This window comes from Pygoscelis adeliae, unplaced genomic scaffold (assembly GCF_000699105.1).
Source record: "Pygoscelis adeliae isolate BGI_AS28 unplaced genomic scaffold, ASM69910v1 Scaffold84, whole genome shotgun sequence".
In the NCBI taxonomy this organism is placed as follows: domain Eukaryota; kingdom Metazoa; phylum Chordata; class Aves; order Sphenisciformes; family Spheniscidae; genus Pygoscelis; species Pygoscelis adeliae.
Genome location: NW_008824754.1, coordinates 194,195 through 213,049, shown reverse-complemented (window position 1 = coordinate 213,049; position 18,855 = coordinate 194,195). Strand labels below are relative to the sequence as shown.

Here is an 18,855-nt window from a genome sequence, read left to right as displayed (position 1 = left end):
CAGCAACTGCCTTGGTGACAGCCAATGTTTGAGAGATCTGTGTTTTTATAGTAACAGCATGTAAGCATTTGAACATATTTTTCTGCATGCTTTGAGGGTTGCTACTGCTATTGTTATCAGAGGGAGGGAAAACACTGATCGTTCAAGGTTGCCTGGGAGTGCAGGAGTCGATCTGGAAGATGCTGTGATTGTGGGAACATTGTGAATGGCAGGTAGCTCAGGACTGGCAGGTCTCGGGAGTGTTTTTCATGGAAAGTAGCATCTCTTGCTACTTTCTTGGATCTTAGTGCGAGCTCTAAGCTGGGAGCTCTTGCCCAGCACAGGGCTAAAGTATTTCTAATCAATGAGTTACAGTAATTTGTCTTTCTGAGAAATGGGATCACCTGGCTTATGCTATGTTTGTCCTGATGCACTCAGTCTCCAGTTTGGAAAAAAAAACACCAATAGCCTGGTATTTTACACTAGAAAGATTGATGACCTCTGTAGGGTATATCCCTGGCAATCATAACTTTGTTGATATTTGCAAAAAGATTTTTATTTTTCACTTATTGTTAGAGCATTACATGTTAATTCTGGAAAAAGTTCCTAAAGCTGATTTAACTGTGTTCAGTTAAATCAATATTAATGAAGTCAGTTTTTAAGAACCACCTTTTATAAGCACAGGAGCAGGCAATTCCACTGTGTCGTAAGTCAAGCAAGCAGGGCAGAAGACTAGCTTGGCTGAGCAGGGAACTCCTCATGGAGCTCAAGAGGAAAAAGAAATTGCATGATCTCTGGAAGCGAGGTCAGGCTTTGCAGGAAGATTACAGAGCTGTGGTTCGCATATGCAGGGAGAAGACACAAAAGGTCAAAAGCTCAATTAGAGTTGAAACTGGCCAGTGTTGTACCTGACAAGAATAGTGATAGACCTTGGGCTGCACAGTCCCCTGAGTTGAGGGGGGACCACGAGTTGGGAACAGTGACTTTCCCTTTGTGGACACTGAAATTGTAAGGGACCAGCTGTGTCAGCTGAATGTTCACAAGTCCATGGGTCCTGATGGGATTCATCCCAGAGTACTGAAGGAGCTAGTTGATGTTATGGCAGGACCCCTCTCGATCATCTACCAAAGGTCTTGGGAGTCTGGGGAGGTCCCTGCTGACTGGAAGCCAGCCAATGTTATTCCAATCCACAAAAAGGGCGTGAGGGAAGACCCAGGAAACTACAGACCTGTTAGTCTAACCTCAGTTCCTGGAAGAATTATGGAGAAGATTATACTGGGTACTGTTGAAAGGCATTTAAAAACCAGTGCAATCATTAGGCATAGTCAACATGGTTTCACAAAGGGAAAGTCCTGTTTAACTAATTTTATATCCTTCTGTGATAAGGTCACCTGCCTAGTGGATGAAGGGAAGGCTGTCATTTTAAGTTATAGCCGGATTGTGAAGCAGTCCTGTGTGAAGGAAAAGGATGTTCTCTGTGGGTCATAAAAAGACACTATGTTACTAGCAAGATGTAAACTATGTGCTCCATTTGTAAAAGTAGCTGTAGAATTAAATTTGCTGCATTTAAACGAACTGTGGAAACCATTTTGTTTTTTATGCAAGAAAGATCCTCTCCCCCATACTGTGCTCTTAATTATTCCTACAATCAGTCTATCCTTCACCCCTGACCTTTACTCCATGTGACTCTGTGTATGCACATAAGATGTAGGTATAATCCTTATGCTTCTGCATGCCTTTTTAAAAGAAGTGGTTACAGTCAACACTGACTTATCTAACCATCTGAAATGCCTGTTTCTATTTCATACCAGTCATCTCTTCCCAATCAATTGAGTTAATCACCATTAAGTGTCTCAGTTATAAAGGCAGTCCAGTTAACTGTCTTAAGTTAGATTTCATCCACTTCAGGTGGCAAAAGTTTGGCAAGATGAATCCTGTAGTTATGAACAGAGCAAGAAGGATCCTTGGGGATCAGTGATTCCAGTCTCATGCATTTATAGTCAATCAGCCCAGGTTATAAACTAATCAGGCTTCTGAAAAACTGTAACCGTGTCTGCAGAAGTGTTCAGCAACCAAGTTTCAGGAATTTTCAGCCTGCAGCATTCGAATGTTGGAAAAATTTGGTCCAGCTTGCTTGTGTGGTCCTTGAAGTCTTGCAGAAGATGGAAGAGCAGGAGAGCAGCTACAGCTTTACAGGTGACAATCCATTTTCTGGGATAACACAGGCAGACAGAGTAAGAATACTGGAAGATCCCATGTAAAATGTATACCTGTGATTCTGGAGATGCTGGAGAATGTGTTGCAGACATCTGGGTGGGTCTGTACAGACTGGGTTTATTTTCTCTTAGTGTTGTTACAGTCAGGGCTGAGCTGGATCATGCAGGACTATTTGGTTGCATTTGCTCAATGGTCTCCAGTTCCCTGAGTTTCAGGATTTACCAGCTTAGGCACAGCACCAGCCGTGAGGTTACTTCATGAATAATAGTGTAAAGACATCACAGGCAGATCTGGACTACCTCTGTCTGTTCACATGGGGCCAGCCTGGATGGACAAAGGGCAGCGCTGAGGTCAAGCTACAAGCTCTGATAGGTCCCAGGTCACTCTGTGTAGCTAGCTCTTCCTGCACTGCTCCATGAGTAATTGAGACTTGATTATAGTTAAAGTTTAATTTTTTTTTTATTATTCTAAGGACCACTTTTGGCAAATCTGTTTTTGAAATGTTCATTTTGTAGGCTGAAAATTAAGTAAAAGTGATTTACTCATCTGAGTATTAGTATAATTTTGTGTTCTGTTTTTCATCATTAACCCCCCAAACCCCACAAAAAACCCTAGAAAACTTAAAGTCCTATTGAAATGCCTACAGATAAAATGTTAAAATTCAGACTGCGCCTGAACATTGGGCTATTCTGCAAGTCTGACTTGGATTCAAATGGCACAAACGGTGGATTAATTACTCTGTTCTGTCTGCTCAGCACTAGCATCCAGGAGACACTCATTTGGACTTCCTTGGCTTAAGGAAACACTTAATACATCTTCTGTGCCTGAATGTTTGCATGTAACATGCAGCTCCCAGAGGGGGAATAATAAATATTCTGCTAGTATAGAATAAGCTTCAGATGCTGCCTAGGTGAGCTGGCTATAGTGCTGGCTGATGTGGCAATGAAAAGCTTGACATTTACCTGGCGAGGTAATACCCGTGCCTACCATGCCTCTGGTACAGTGGCTGAAAGTCTTTGAGGGAACTTTTCTGTGATATGTTCCTCAGGTCTGCTCGTAGGATATTGTTTTTAGATAGTACAGATGACAGGAGCTTAAATCTTTGTTTCCATATGAGCCACACCTGTAAACCCTTTGTAAATGAGGTGACTCTTTCCTGTAGCTTCATTGCTCCCAAGGAATTAACGTTGTTGTTAGCTCCTGCAGCAGGAAAAGCGTGGAGGTAGAAACCTAGAATGGTAATGATTGCTATATTTAACCATGCAGGGGTTTTCTGTGGTGAAGATTACAGCAGTGTACTGTGGTTAAACATCTTGCTTCCCCTTCCTGCCCTCTTCCCTCCACATCGCAGAACAGAAAATGACACGTTTTTGTTTCCTTTAGTAAGTCCTATGGATTGCATAGTGTTTCTTGTAATCAGATGACCTCCATTCCAGATTGAAACTTTTTGATAAAGTAAGCGTGTGCCATTAAAACCTTCTTCTAAAGATGGTCTGTCTGAAAAGCAAGAGCAGGAACAACAGAGACCACAGCATTAAAGGCAAGCATAAAACAGGTCTCATGAATTTGGGCCAGTACCTGTCATCACAATCCAGACTGCTCCAACTTTAGTGAAAGACTGAAACAATATGAGCTCTCTGGTAGTACAACATCATTTTGTCTAGTTGAAGGCATTTGTATGTGCTCCGTTTTGCTTTATCAATGATAAGTTTTTCCTTTTAAGCTCTTCTTCAGTGTCCATTATTCATTCCTTGTGAGCAATGGACTGAGGAACTAGCAAAAATGTTCTAATACCAACTGTTGGCATTTTGGATCTTTGAGCTTAAAGTTAGAAAATAATAGGTTCACACTGGACTTGGCAATAGCTTCTTTCTGTCTTTGGTAGGTGAAATGTCACATTAATGTCTGTCTGTAGTATCTGGCACAGTTCATGGAATACTGATGTCCTGCCAGAAGTTGACTTCTCAGTCAGTAGGGATGTGTTGAAATGACTCTCCGTCAAATTTTTAGTATGGCTTGCCTACCTTTCCAGAGAAGGTTTACATTGGCTTCTGACACTGCTATTCTTTGGGACCCCTGGTGTTCCAGGCCCTTACGGATGTAGGCACGCTATTAACAGCGTTAATCTGTCTCCTGCACGACTAATTCATAGTTCCTAACTGGATTTGAAGCCTGTTTTTAGTATGACTTAATATGCTGTCATTGGGGTTCTAAAGGGGAAAAAAATGCAAATGGCACTGTATGCTGGCAAATCTATCTCCATACCCTACTTCTGCTGGAATAGCTGGTCTGCTGTTTCTGAATATAAGGGCATTTAGAAGTTAGTCGCAGCATGTGAAAAACTGCAGTAGTCTTCCGTTTGAGTTGGATTGATTTGTCATGTTAGCTTTTTTTGCATATTGCTTCAGGTATTTTGTAAACAGTGTCATCTGATCTCAAATGTAATCATTAAAGCATGAGTCTAAAGAGAAAATTAGCTCTAAACATGCAAACAAAACAATAGCTACTAGTTTGACAGACAAGAAAAAGAGCATTAGGCTGTTTAAGTCTTTTGAAATAGATGAAAAAACTGATGATTTGAGTAGCTTATCCAAAAACTTGTATTGTGGAATGGACCGTCTCAAACGGGGCACAGAATATGACTCGGGGAGGGAAAGGCAGCTATTTCAAGAGGTTTCTTGGGAAGCCTCTGGAGCTGCTTCTCACCAAGTTGCTGTGGGCTGGGTTTGGGATGTGCAGGTAGGGTGTGGGTGAATGGCTCTTAACCTGAGAAAGGCTGGAGGGTAGAGTGGGGGAGAACAGGTCAAATACTGGATGAATTTCCACTGGTGTTGGGACAACCCCAAGCTGTCTGTTAGAGTCGTAGCCTTATATGATAATTTTTTTTCTCATTCTTTCTGTCCTTCTCACTCCCAAAATACACTGAGTATATGTCCAAGGCCAGCGAATATTGCATATCTCTGCAAGTCTGAAATTTCTATGCCCCGTCTTGCTGCTCTTCCCAGTTTTTATTAACAGTTCTGTCCAGTATGTCCTCTTTTTGCTATGAAACAGTAGTGATTGTCAGCAAAATATGCAGAAGCAACGACCCACTGCTGCTAAGGATCCCCAAAGCAGTTTTGCTCAAAAAGAGAGCACTTGCTCTTGTGCCCTACGTGCATACCTTCCAGACAGAGCAGCCAAGCAGCACATGTTGTATCCTACTAAGAAGGTGCCCAGAAAAGAACTGAGTGTTTTCCTTTTGATTGACTGAGCCGATTAAAAACAATTCTGTGTTACTATCAACAGTCCAAAGAAATTGTTATTTGGGGCCTTATTTAACACTGGATAGACCTTCCATACCAAGAATGTTAATAATTTAAAAAATTGCTGGAAATCCTTCATTTCTTTTCCTGAGGTTTGATTAATTTGTTATTCTTCTGTTATCTACTAGTCAATCCTTTTATGAAACTAATAACCTTTTTGGAATCTGATTTTTATCTCTTCATGGAATCTTGTGAGGTTAAATCACACTTTAATTATGAGGTTTTTTCCCCTCTGTAGGTCAGCCTTTGTTTTGACTGTTGGCTCTGTAGACACCATAGAGAAACTGGGAGAGGAGGAAGAGGGAGGGGATGTTGAAAGAAAATCTGTATAAAATAGAGTATAAAACAGTTAAAAAATTCAACTATAGATGTTATCTTGTGTTGCACTAGCTGAAAACTCAGTAAGAATTATTGGTACTAATTTAACTGGAATGTATTACTGTAGATATATTTTCTTTTTGGCTTCTCTCCCTTTCCAGTTTTCTCATACCCTTTCTTTGGCATGTGTTCAAATCATAGAACACGTTGAGTTTCTTTTCTTTCCTTTTAAGAACAACAAATTCTGAGTATTTGCAAGAAAAAAATAACCATTTTACTTAACATGTAATGTGCTTGAAGCAAGTATTACTGATTTGCAGTTTTGAGCAACTTCAATTTCCCAACCTGTAAAGTGTCCATTTCCTACTTGAAACAGCCCAAAATTTTGAAATAGAAAATTCCTTAAAAAAATCCAGTGGCCCATGGGTCCTTAAACTGTATTTTTTGACATGAAGTTATGTGCCTGAACGTTATCTTTGTGTGAAAGACTTGCTGCTGGTATTTACTAAGTTCAAAAAGTAATAATTTTCTTTTTTTGAAAACTTATTGCTTAGGTCTGTTTTCATAATTTTTGGCATTATTTTGAAAGCTTATCTGTTTCTGCTGATTTTAAGTGAACTTTTGCACCAGGATTTCGCTGCTGGCCTCCAGCTGTCAGTAGGAAATTGGTGGGTGTGAGAGATTAACGATACCCTAAACATAATCTGTAGTACTTGTGTTATTACAGGGATGCAATCTCAACTCCAGATCTATAGTTGGTTAGCTTTTGGTGTCAAGCTGCTGTAGAGCAGACCCCACACCACCCCCCCTCTCACCCCCCCCCCCCCCCACCCTTCATTTTGACCTTTTTCTTTTCAGGGGAAACCTGTGATTTGTGTGTTTGATTTAATTCTGCAGGTTATAAAGTGGTGTGTTTTACAGTGTGTGTGGGGGAGGGAAGCTGGGGGGAGGAATTCTTCCTGTTTTTGCAGACCACAAATCCTGTCTGGGGAGCCATTACAAACTATTATGTCAGCTTCTTAGTTTATGTTCAGAAATTAAAGCCAGAGTTAACTCTTTCTTTTTTTTTTTTTTTTTTTTTGGGGGGGAAAAAAAAAAGGGACAAATGTTCTCAAATTTTACTATAACAAGTCAGTACAGCATAAGTTATGTGCTCTTTACATTCTTTTTTTTTACATTCCACCCCATATATACCTTTGAATCCACTGATTCCTTTGAAAGTTTTATTTGTGATTTCTTAGACTTGTGGAGAATCCAAAAAAGGATTATCGGTTAAAATAAGGTGATAACTGTCAGAATATGCAGCAGACTCAATGAATAGTGGTGTTCGTATAAAATTCAAACTTGAATTTGTAGGAAACTTACAAAAAACGTATTTTTCCATAAATTCACTATGTTAAAACCACGCATAGTTCAGATCTTGTCGTATAGCTCACAAGAAAAGGTAAGTTTTACTTGTTTAATTCTAGTACCTATTTATTCTCAGGTCAGGTTTACTGGTTTGACAACACTAAGAATTTTTGGAAAAGCATATAGTAGGAACATGATGCTTTGGACTGGGGATGAAGTTAGGAAGCGTTATAGCAAAGCTAAAACGATTCTTGTCTTAACAGTGAGTTGGATGTTTTTATTTTGTGGGTTTTTGCCCCCCAGCTGTTTAAATTTATTATGTATGTGGAGAAACGTAACCCATCAGTGAGACTGTTTAATCAGAGAACATGTTCTCTTAATTGCATGCATAAAGATTTTTAACATCCTTCTTTATCCATCTTCAGGCTCCTTCTAGCCATCTCTACTACTAACTGCTGCTGTACGCTGGGTTGCAAGAGCTGTAGTGGGGTATGGGGCCTGGGTGTACTTGCCCCAGTGTGTACCTCGCCCTGTGGCGTGAATTTACTGACTCACTGTTACAGCTCACACCTAGAACTATTCTCACTGAAAGAGGTGCCTGTTTAGTCAATTTATGTGGATTTTGTACATAGTGGTATTCATCTTGCTGTGGCTATTTCCTGTTATTTCTGACTTGGTCACTTATTTCCCCTTTAGTTTTGAGCAAGGAAAAAAAAGTGATCATAAAAAACGTGACTGGTAAAAAAATGCAATTATAGTAGTTCAAATATGTTTAATTAATTGCAGTGAATGTTTAGATTTTGGGATGTCTACCCAGAAAGTTTTGTGGTTTAACTGAAACAAGGCAATAGAGAAAACAATGCTTTAAACTCCATATTGCCAAAAAAAGTTCTTGATGAGAAAACCGCAGGGACTGGAGTGCTGCGTATTAGACATATGAGATGGACAGGGCAAGGCAAAACATATGAAAGAAATAAATATTCAAAAGGAGGAATGAATATTGAGAGAGAAATAGCTTAAAAATGACAGGTGCCTACCTCTCTTCTGTGGCTGTTTAGAGAAAGAGGAGGTGTTTGCTTTCTGTTGGAAATTTTCTTTGAGTGCTGCTGTGGTTGCGATAATTAATTTATGGTAAAATTGCCAGGAGCATAAGCATGTGCTAAGGATTCATCCCACCTTCAGGCAAGGCTTTTTGGGTGGCTTTTTTTTTTTTGTTGGTGCTTTTTTTTTAACTTAGCAACAACTCTATATTTAAGGAAAACCATAAATATATTTAGGGAAAACCATAAATAAGGAGAGAGAACTGGCAGTGAGTTTCGTAGGAAAAAATATCTTGGTTGTATTTTAAAAATTGGTATTTTGTATGATTTGCTATTATATGAAGCAAAAGCTCATGCTACTTGTGAAAGTAAGATTATTCTTTGAATTTTATAACATGTCAAGCTAAGCAAGAAAACATTCTTTAGGAAATGTTCCACAAACAATATGTTGGCATGCAGATTTGTACAGTTGTCATTGCTTCTATTGGCATGAATAGGATTTTTAACTCGTGTAAGGGGAATTGGACTTTGGCCTCAATCAAATAAGTTTTCCAGAATTTACAGCACTTACATGAAAATATAAATACCTTGCTCACAGGCAGATGCATTCAAAGTCTGAGAGTGGTACTTAGTGATTTCTTTGACTTTAAAATACGACTGATTAAACAAAGAATAGGAAATCTTTAATCTGTTTTTTATTTCCTGTATTTTCACTTTTAAGTCCTTGAGAATGAGTTCTGAAAAATTGGGACAGTTTCAGTAAAGAGCCATGAGTATGATTAAAATCTTAGGGAACATTGTGGAAAAACTGAAGGAGCTCCAGTTTCGTTTAAGAAATGGTATGTGGGTGACTTAGTCGGACTCTGTAGCGTTACAGTGGAGGTAAAGGTAAGTAGCATTAGAATAACTTCTCAGTGGTTGTGGTGACTTCATTGGAAATACTTAAAGACAAGTTTGACCTTTTTAAAGAAGTGGCTAATTCATTAAAGAAAAGTTTGTGTTTTATATTAGTTAGGAAGCCAGATTACTTATCACTGTAATCTCTTCAGATTTTATAATCTGTGGAAAAAATTATGTATGATATTTTGAAGTTGCTTTCTACCTTTTTTTTCCGTAGAATGATAGAATAGTTCAGATGAGCCTTGGGAAGTCAGCTAGTGCAGCTTCCTGCTCGGAGCAGGACCAGCACTGAGTTCAGACCAGTTTGCTTAGGGATTTGTCTGGTCAGCCTTGCAAACCTCTGAGGGACAGAGGTCCGACAACCCCTTTGGGTCCCTGTTCCAGTGCTCGGCTGTCTTGATGGAGAACATGCTGTTTCCTCAGGTCAAGTCAAAATCTCCCCGGCCATGCTCATGGTCCTCCCTGCCGGTTGATCGATGCCTGTTTCGTATCGGGGACCAAAACCAGACGCAGTGCTCTGTGTGGTGTAGTGAGTGCCAAGTAAAGGGGATTAATCATTTCCCTTGACCTCCTACCTACACTTCTGGTAATATAGCCCAGTACACTGCTAGGCTTCCTTGCTATTTTTATCCTATAGCTTTTTTTTTTTTTAACAGTTATTTTAGACTCTTTCTTCTGGGCAGTGCAATCACAAAAACATGTGGTTCTCTGTTGAGGTTTATAGGCCATAGTTTAAGAGCTATTGCTGTTAGAATTTGGTCTGAACATTACCAAGTTGTTCGAAAAGCAAATTTTATCAAGTGAAACTTTTCTTTGAGGAAGGTATAAATGAACAAGAGGATTATCTTCTGGAAGCTTGTGGTCTGTTGTAATTTAAACATTAAAAGTGGAATCCATGAGATTGGAATTGTTCAGCCACAGATGACGTGACCTGTGCTGAATAACTAAACTCTGAGACGTTGCCGGCTCAGTTCTCTAACAGGCATATACGAAAATTCATGTGAAAGTGTGAATTGCAGAAAAAAAAAAAGGAGAAACAAAATGAAAAGTATGCTAAACACTACTGCTCTTTGGTACTTGAATTAAAAGGTAATTCAAAAATGTGGTTGCTGTCATGCAATCCTCCTTTTCAGGTAAAAGACACCAGTTAAGGTATCTTGTTAAGGCTTTTTCAGAACAGTTTTTCTACAGTTCTTTAACTTAACGCACAGACTGGCAGGATGGACCAGGGCATGCCATCCTATCTCTTGTCCCACAGATGCAACTCTCTTGGATGCTGACTTACATCCTTGTCCTGGTTCAGCCCTGATCTGCCGCTCATGAATTTTGCCCCTAGCTTGTGTTTTTCCTTCCCGAATTAAAGATCACATGTATCATTAGAAACAGAGCAGGGCATGGGAGCTACTATCAGTTGAAGAGGTGAGAGGGAGGCAGTGGGAAGCCAAAATGAAGATCTTGATGAGAGTTGCCTCTGGAAGAAAATGGCGTGAGACAGAGACGATGGAGGAGGAAGGGGCAGTAAGGATTTGTGTGCATCTGCTTGGGCTTTCCCATAGTGACCTTGTTGGACCATCAGTGGCGTAACTACCTGCTGACGTTGGTGCTCCTGACAGTAACGTTCAACACTGGTTCATGGACTTTGGGGGTGAAATGTTAGCCATTTATTAGTATCTTTAAACCTCCCCAAAGCAGGTGGTTAAACATGGCTGACTAATTATTTTTGTTGTTTAATTATTTCCTGCTCTTGTAATACCATTTCCCAGTTATATTCTCTTATTTACCAGCTGCAGTTTTAATACAGTCCTTGGGTTGTACCAGTGACCCTTTTGCTTGGCCTACCTCCATCTTTCTGTCCTGTTTTCTATCAGCTGTCATTGCTACAAAATAGCGTGACATTTTCTGAACTTCCACCCACTTTTTAACAGTCGAGTTCAGGGTTGGGTTAGGCTTGCTGGATCATATTTGCACAGGGCCAGGAAGAGTCCTTCCCCTGCCCCCCCCCCCAAAAAAAAAACCATGGGGCTATTTATTTTTAAAATGGTCACAGAATTAATTTGGAGGAAGAAAACTTTCTGCTTGGAGTTAGCCAGTACAGCAGCAGATAAAGACGGGCTTGCCACAGGCAGTTTCAGATGACGTCATCTAGCAACTTTCTGTATTTTCAGCTCTGGAAGTTACTTCCGTGTGTGCATTTGTTGTCTGCATGTTTTCCCTCCTCCCGATCACCTATTTCTTGCATCGGTTTCACTGCAGCTGCACTGCAGCCTCTGATTTCTTTCCTTCCTCTTCTCTAGCCCCTTTTCCTTTCTTTGTCTTTGCGGTTGGTGAGTTGCATTTTGCGCTTAGCCAAAAGGGACCACAATAGAAGCTAAAACTTTGTTAGATCAAATTCTTAGGTTTTTTAGTACTTAAAAATTCAGTGGGAGGCTAAAAGACCCTGCCTGCATGTCGTCCCTGCCTGGGTGACGTAGAGACTGAAGGAGAGAATCCACCAAGTAAATTATGTGCACGTACAATAGTCATGCTGTTTTGTGCACGCTGTACGTAATACAATCGTGAATGCACACACTATATTCTTAAAGCTGCATCTGTCACTCAGTAGCCGGTGGTAGCTTCTTGCAGGTAGGTGTGTTACTGCAGGTCGTTACTGCAGTTCTGATGTTTTCGAGAATACTCAAAGTGTATTGAGTTACCAAGTTAGCTCTCATGGGTAAACTTAATTCTGTGTTTCCAAACAGCTGGGTGTTTGGATATTTATCCTAAACTTGTAATGCTATTACAGGGGTAAAAAAAAAAAAAATCCAAGAAACATGAAATACCCAGTATTTTTCCCCACGAGAACAAATTAAAATAAAATTTACAGTACACAGAACTGTATCGGCTGACAGTTTGCTAATCAGAAGGGTCAGGACACCAATATTATTTTATCATCTGAGCTAATCAGTTGAAAGACTAGGTGATTATTGACAGACCAGCTTGAAAGTTGAATTCATTTATTATATGAGGTGAATTTTCACCCCTTCCTGGTCAGAGACATCATGCAGTATTTTGATGCTTTAGTACAAGTTGTAGAGGTGTCTCTGCTTTAACATTTACAGACCTTATTCCCTATCTGTTGTCTTTTTGTTTCTTGTGTGCCTCATCCTCACCAAAGCTTTAGATTCAGGCTTTTTTTTCTTAGGTTTCTGTGCTAGAGTCTTGTTTCTAATACCTGGCACAGAGCAGTACTAGGTGGAGAAGGTATACAAAGAACAGATTTGTAACTCTGCTTTTTTAAAACAAAACAAACCTGATTTTGCTAGTTAAAATTTTGAACTTAAGCTGAATTTGAATCTTCCCTGTGAATAGAGAGAAACTTGTGGAACTCAGGATGGTGCATCATTGCTTCCCGCAAATTCAACGTGATGTGAAAGCACTGAAGCTTATAAAGTGGAATGTACCCCTTGTATCTTAGATACCTGCTGTGAAAAACCTTGATCTGGATGCAACTTGGAAAAGTTATAAACGCCTAAACATGGGGTCAGAAAATACTGAATAAACTTTTTTTTCGGATGGTTGAAGCCTGGGAACTATGCAATAGGAATTTCTCTGTTTCCTGCTCCCTGTGATTTTGATTTGCTTGCTTATTCAACTGATGTGATAGCAGGTTATGTTCAGTTAACATACCATTCTCTTAAGCACCCTATGAATGCTTGAAAACTTAGTCTCATGACAAAATGGAACATACAAACCTGGGTTGGACTTTCTGTTACTCATGTAGTAGCAATATAAAAAAATCCTGAATGATGTGAAGACAAAGGTGAGATCAGGCTATAAACTCAGTTCCGTACTGAGAAACTTTAATGGTTAAACATGTGGTGCCTTCTATGTTATTTTCAAGTTTTGCATGTAACAGCAGTGGGGACAGTAAGAAAACCCCCAAATATTACAAGGCTGACAGTAAAATCAAGAACAACACCATTCCAATAAGAAATACTGAAACTGAATTTTCCAACCTTTGCCCATAGTCTCTAAGCTAATATTTGCAGAAGAGGAGGAAGGAACGAGGGCAAAGCAAATCCGCAGTGGTAAGGCTTTCCACTTTCTCAAGGTCGATGGTGACTTGTGAAAGATGTACAGAAAATAACTGTTTTTTTTCATCTGGACCCTTCAGTGACATCTAAGACAGTCTGATACTGGAGCAGCTCACATCTGCATAGTCAAGAGTTCAGTTTTGGTCTTGTGCTGCAGTAGCATCAGCAAAAGTGTGAGAGCGCGAGCTCAGGTTTACACTTACGCTATCTAAACAGCAGTGTGAGCTATGGGCTGAGACATAGGGACAGATCCGAAAATAGAAGGGAAAAAAAAAGAAAAAAAAATAGATAAAGGTTAGGAGAGAAAACGGTGGCAGCTGTGCCACGGCGCTGTTGGCATTGTGACTCTCAACTAGAAAAGGCAGGGCATACTGGTTTGAGCCAAGATGTCTACATCATCGGTCTCAGTAGAAAACACTTTTCATGATAATGTAAGCAGAAGGGCTAAGATGCCTTGAGTTACATAGCACTGATCACAAAACAGAAACTTACACACAAGCATTTTTCTGTAAATTCACAGTTTAACATAGGCTTTGGCCACGGTTCGTATGCTTACGTTACCAGCTCATGTGTAGGCTTTTATTTTGTGATAAGTGCTGTGTAATTCAAGGTGCCTTGTCCCTTCAGGAAGGTTTCAGGACTTGTGCAGTAGCAAGTTGCTGTATATAACTTGGTTCATGTAATTCCTCACCGCTTTGGATACTGTGCTATCAAGGTGCTATTTTTGGTTTTATATGTATTTTTCTATAGGGTGGTAATGATTCATCCTTCACCAATAATCTGTTTTTTTAAACTGTCTTCGCTAATAAAATATTATTAATGCTTAAAGTGTTTTTCTTCAGTGTGCAAAAAATGTTTAATTTATTCACTAATTTTATCATTTCTGTTTATAGGAGAGGTCTCCTCACAATTTACATGGCCAATCAAGTAAGTAGTCCTTTATTTCAAGAATAAAAATACATCAGATCCATTGGAAATATATCTTGTTTAAAAATGGATGCTGAGATTCATTGCCTTTTTAATGCTTCCAGGATTTTTCTTTTTCTTTAAGAATTATGTGTTAATAGGTAAATAAAATTATCTTAAGAGCAAATTGTGACCATAGGTCTTTTGGAAGTAGCTGTAAAGCAGGGGCTGAAATGTATTTCATTGTGCTATGCTCAAAATTTCTTGTATCATAGCCCCAGGAAAATGGGTGGTTTTATATATCCCCTCCATAGTAGAATGGCATCTGGTACTTTTAATGTTCATTATTTTGCGGACAAGTAATCCAACACCATATACTTCAGTTTCGTAATTGTTTCTCAAACTCATATCAAATATTGCACGTGCAAACATTTTTACCACATGGTTGTATAGATTTAATTTTTTTGTGTGTCACATTGCTTATAATCTCATTCAAATACATAACAGTAGTGAATGTATCTAAATGATGCTTCATGCATTAATTTTTTCTAAATATGTAATACTTCTGTTACATGATCATAGTCCTTTAGAACTGATTTTATTATGCCAAAAGAATTATCTGAGGTTTTTATACAACTCAGTTTGAGTTGTGTAAAGAGTCACGGAAACTACAGGGAAAGGAAACAACCTAAGAGTTGTGTCCAGACTACTGTAACAATTTGCTGGGGCCTCAGCAGAGTCGTGCAGGTGTGGAACTCTGATGATGATGAAAAGATTCATGAGTACAAGTGAGGAGACAATGTCTTGCAGTACAGGTTAGGGTGATAAAAATGATACCTTCTCTTCCATCCTTGTGAAGTCATTGATGGTGACTCTTGTAATTCTGAAGATTTTGGGAAGGGGGGCTTTTGGAAGGAGGTGACATCATTTGTTTGCTAGCAGGTAAATATCTTGGAAACTCCCTATATGCGTTTGCCAAACCCATTACAAACTTCTCCCTCAAATTCTCCTGTTTAACAATTTATTTTAGGCAGAAATTGTTTCTTGGGCTATTCTGCGTTCATATACTGCCTGTCATTACAGACAGACTCATGAGTGGAGCTTACAGACTTCAGAAGAGAAGAAATTAATTCTTGCCATTAATTTTATTATTGTCAAGTACCATTTTAACTTTTATAGCTGCTTGACTTGGATGGCTCATACAGTATCCTTCAGGATTTCTTTTCTTTGTAAAGTTTTTTTCCTAATTTGAAAAGATGAAAAATCCCTTTCCTGAAATTTAATTAATTAGATGTTCAGACCCTCAATAACACGTGGGAACAAAGTTGGATTCCTACAAGGATACGTTAACCTTGAAAGATTTGAAGTTTTCCTTGAATTCAAAAGAGCAACTGTGTAGAAAGTCCTCGTTCAGGAAACATAGGTTATAAAAATGGTGATAATTAGTTAGGCATGTCATTGGGGATGGACTTTCAAGAGAAGGGTGAAATAGGTGTGCTTAATTAGCAGCACCTCTGAGTATCCCAGTTCTTCGAAAGCTGTCATCACGTTCACAGCTCTTAAGCTGCGATGCCACACAGTTCACATGATGTTGCATGGTGTTATAAGGGAAAAGCCAACTGATGCAGTTACGCTTTATTGATGCCATTAAATGTGATGGATATTCTCTTCAGCATAGTGGTTTATTTTAGTCACAAATATTTGGTGAACTTAGGGCTACCAGGGTTTGCTTTGTAAACTGCCCTTGATCATGACATACTTACCTTGTTGGCAAGCTGTGTAATCACTGTAAATGTTTCCCTGTTTGTGTTGCTTGTCTTTGGTTTAGACCTTTATATGCTTTGATAAGATTCACTTAGAAATTTACTAAGCTTTTAAGACATTTATTCCTGTCATCTTTAGATTGCGGCATGCTCCATTCTGAAAGCTGGCAAATTTTAATCATTAGTGATGGCAGGTAGATTGTGAAATTACATTGCATTTCTTACATTCTGTAAAACTAGTGTCAGGACCTATTAAGATATTCATCGAACTAAATGTGTTCCTTTGTTTTGTTTCACGTTTTGCTAAACTGTGTTTTGCAGCCTGAGCAATAATAATTGAGGTTTTTTCTGTGATTCTTCATGTGTGCTTTTGCCTGGTTAGACAGACAGGAGGTAATTGTAATTAGGTTTATTGGTTATTATAAGCAATTACCATGACTGTTGCTGCAGTGACTTTTTATAGCCATATTAGGGCTTTTAAATCAGAAAATTTTACTCCTGTTGGCAACGTGTGACAATTTGTCCTCAGAAATGAATTTACTTAGTGAAAAGGGGAAAGGTGTGTTAAAGTCTTTATGAATGGCTGCTAAGTGGGTCTAAGGACTCTTGTTCTAAAGGTGACATTTTTATTGATACTTAGTCTGGAGCTACTAGAAACATACGAATAAGTGTCCTGGCTAATTTTAAATAAGTCAGTGATTATAGATTTATGTGAATCCGAACTCCCCAGTTGCGTTTCCTTGCTGCTTACACAATAAAATGACAGATTAGAAATAAGCTGTTTAGCTTATCTATGCTCTATGGAAAAATCGAATAAAAATGCTTTCTTAGAGTAGCCTTCTGCTAAATTGAAGCTATACAACAATGCACTTTGGAGCTTGGATTTTCTTTTTTTTTTCTCCTTTTTTTAAGATAAGAACTAGAAATAAGTATAGGAGCGAAGGATCTGTAGTATTAATTTTGATATGCAGAGTCTAAAATCAACTTCTGAGCTTCTCGCTGGATGTCAGTCGAAGTTTTTAGAAGTAAACTAATATGCCTGAGCCCTAACATTGTTGAACGTGTGGGTTTGGGAATTTTTAACTAGCTACAGTCTGAGACCTGACGTTTCTGTAATACCCCGGAGTCAAGCAGCAGTAGTCAGTGCTGTGGACTACACAGAAGCACGGAGCCTTTCAAGTTCTATTTTGGATTGCACAAATTCAAGAGACTTCTAGGATCGTAAGAGATGCATTGGTAGTGAACATATAAGATGATCCTTCATGGATAATTTGAGATCAAAAGGAACCCCAAGATTCCAACAAAAGGTGGAAAGTGAAATGTAATCTCTTCAGTTATTTTTATCTGGAAAAGTAGGTAATATTGATGACTGCCCGTAAGACGTATATCTTCTGTTTCAAAATACTTATGGTATACTTCATTGTGAACAGCTCAACAGTTGAGTTGTTGCTTTTAAGTTGAAGAAACCAAGTCTTTGGATTACGAATTTTTTTTGTGTTGCAAACAAAACAAACAAAGGCTGCCTTCAGTATGCAAGATAGGAAGACACTAGCTGCCTTCAGTATGCAAGATAGGAAGACACTAATCTGGACTAGGGCAAATTTGATATAAAACTTTTGAAAAACAAAAATTTAGGAAAATTGATAATGTTGTCATTGAAATGCTACACCAAAGAGGCAGTTATCCTAGCATATGCTGAACTACAAAATGTGTTTTTTTTTCCTTTATCAGAAAAAAATGGAAGTTTCTTCATGTGCTATGTTTGAAATGCAAACTGTGCATCACTGTATCAAAGGCTTTCTTTGTTTTATACTATGGCTTCTAATGTATGCTGTTGTACTTACAAAATTGGAAATGTTAATATTAACAAGTTGCTCTTGAGGGTCACAGGTTAAACAATGTAAAGCTCAAGCGTAAGATAAGGCAGCTGGATGCAAAAGGGAGAGTGATGCTGTTGAGGACTGGTTCTTGAGTGTGATGGGAGGAAGAGGTGTAGGAATCTGGCCCAGCTGTAGAGAGAGCCTTAGGGAGTGGAAAGGTATAAATTTGAAAAGTAAGACAAGAAAGATAGGAAGAAAAGGAGGCAGAGAAGTACAATCTAAAGATGAGAAATGAGAATTTATTGTGGCAAGAGACATGAAGGGTCTGGAGTTGGACTGACGTAGTGGCAATTGGTTTGTGGGAGTGTTACAGATAGAACAAGTGGAAGAAAGATGAGAAAACGTAGAGTCTGTTCTAGTTAAAGCAGTGAGCAGATGATAAAGAAAATGGTGCATTTGTGGGGAAAGGAAAGGATGAATTTTGTTGCAATTACTATGAAGAGAAATTTAGCAAGAGCCCAGAGAGATAGAGAGAGAGGGTATTATTGAAGTCCTGGATATGGGAGTTGGAGAAATTGTTGTCAGCAATTGCGTCTGGATGAAGTTTACACAGAAATATGAAGATCCCGTGTTTTATTTATCGCTATGCTGATGTTAGGTCATCAGTGCATCTGCCATTTATGAAGTATTACACATAGGTCCTCATATACCAAGGAAGAGATACTGTTTTAAAGTAAGAAATACACAGCCATGCTTGTCATCAGTAATACGAAAGCAAAGTATGGGAGGAAGGGTACGTTTTCCCAGATGCAGTGCGATGTGGTGATCATACATTAAAGACCAGTGATAATGAATAGAAATGCTGAGAGGACAGTCAAGAGTGTAAGAAGGGTGCAGTAAGGGAAGACCTTCAAAATTTTGTACATCCAAACTTGTGATGTTTTTTTGGAAAACCTCTGAGAGCTGCTGTGACCATGTTCACTTTAACAGCCTGCTAATGAAGCTGAGAGCCTGCTTACCTCGTTGCTGTTCCCTTCAGACATACCAGCTCCTTCCCTTCCCTGTGTCTGCTATTTCAGAAGTACTTTTTTCATTTGTATTTCAAGTCCAATTAAGAAATAGTTGGAGTTACTAAGAAATACTGTTCACATTAAACAAATACTGAACTGAATGAGTTGATCAAA

At 38.9% G+C, this 18,855-nt stretch overlaps 1 protein-coding gene across 1 annotated transcript in view; it reads left to right on the top strand.

The window, feature by feature from the left end:
• Positions 1-18,855, top strand: part of TMEM135 (transmembrane protein 135) — a 174,991-nt gene that overhangs the window by 16,342 nt on the left and 139,794 nt on the right. Inside the window, 1 exon segment of the mRNA XM_009323476.1 lies at positions 14,076-14,109. Coding sequence (XP_009321751.1) covers positions 14,076-14,109 — 34 coding nt within the window.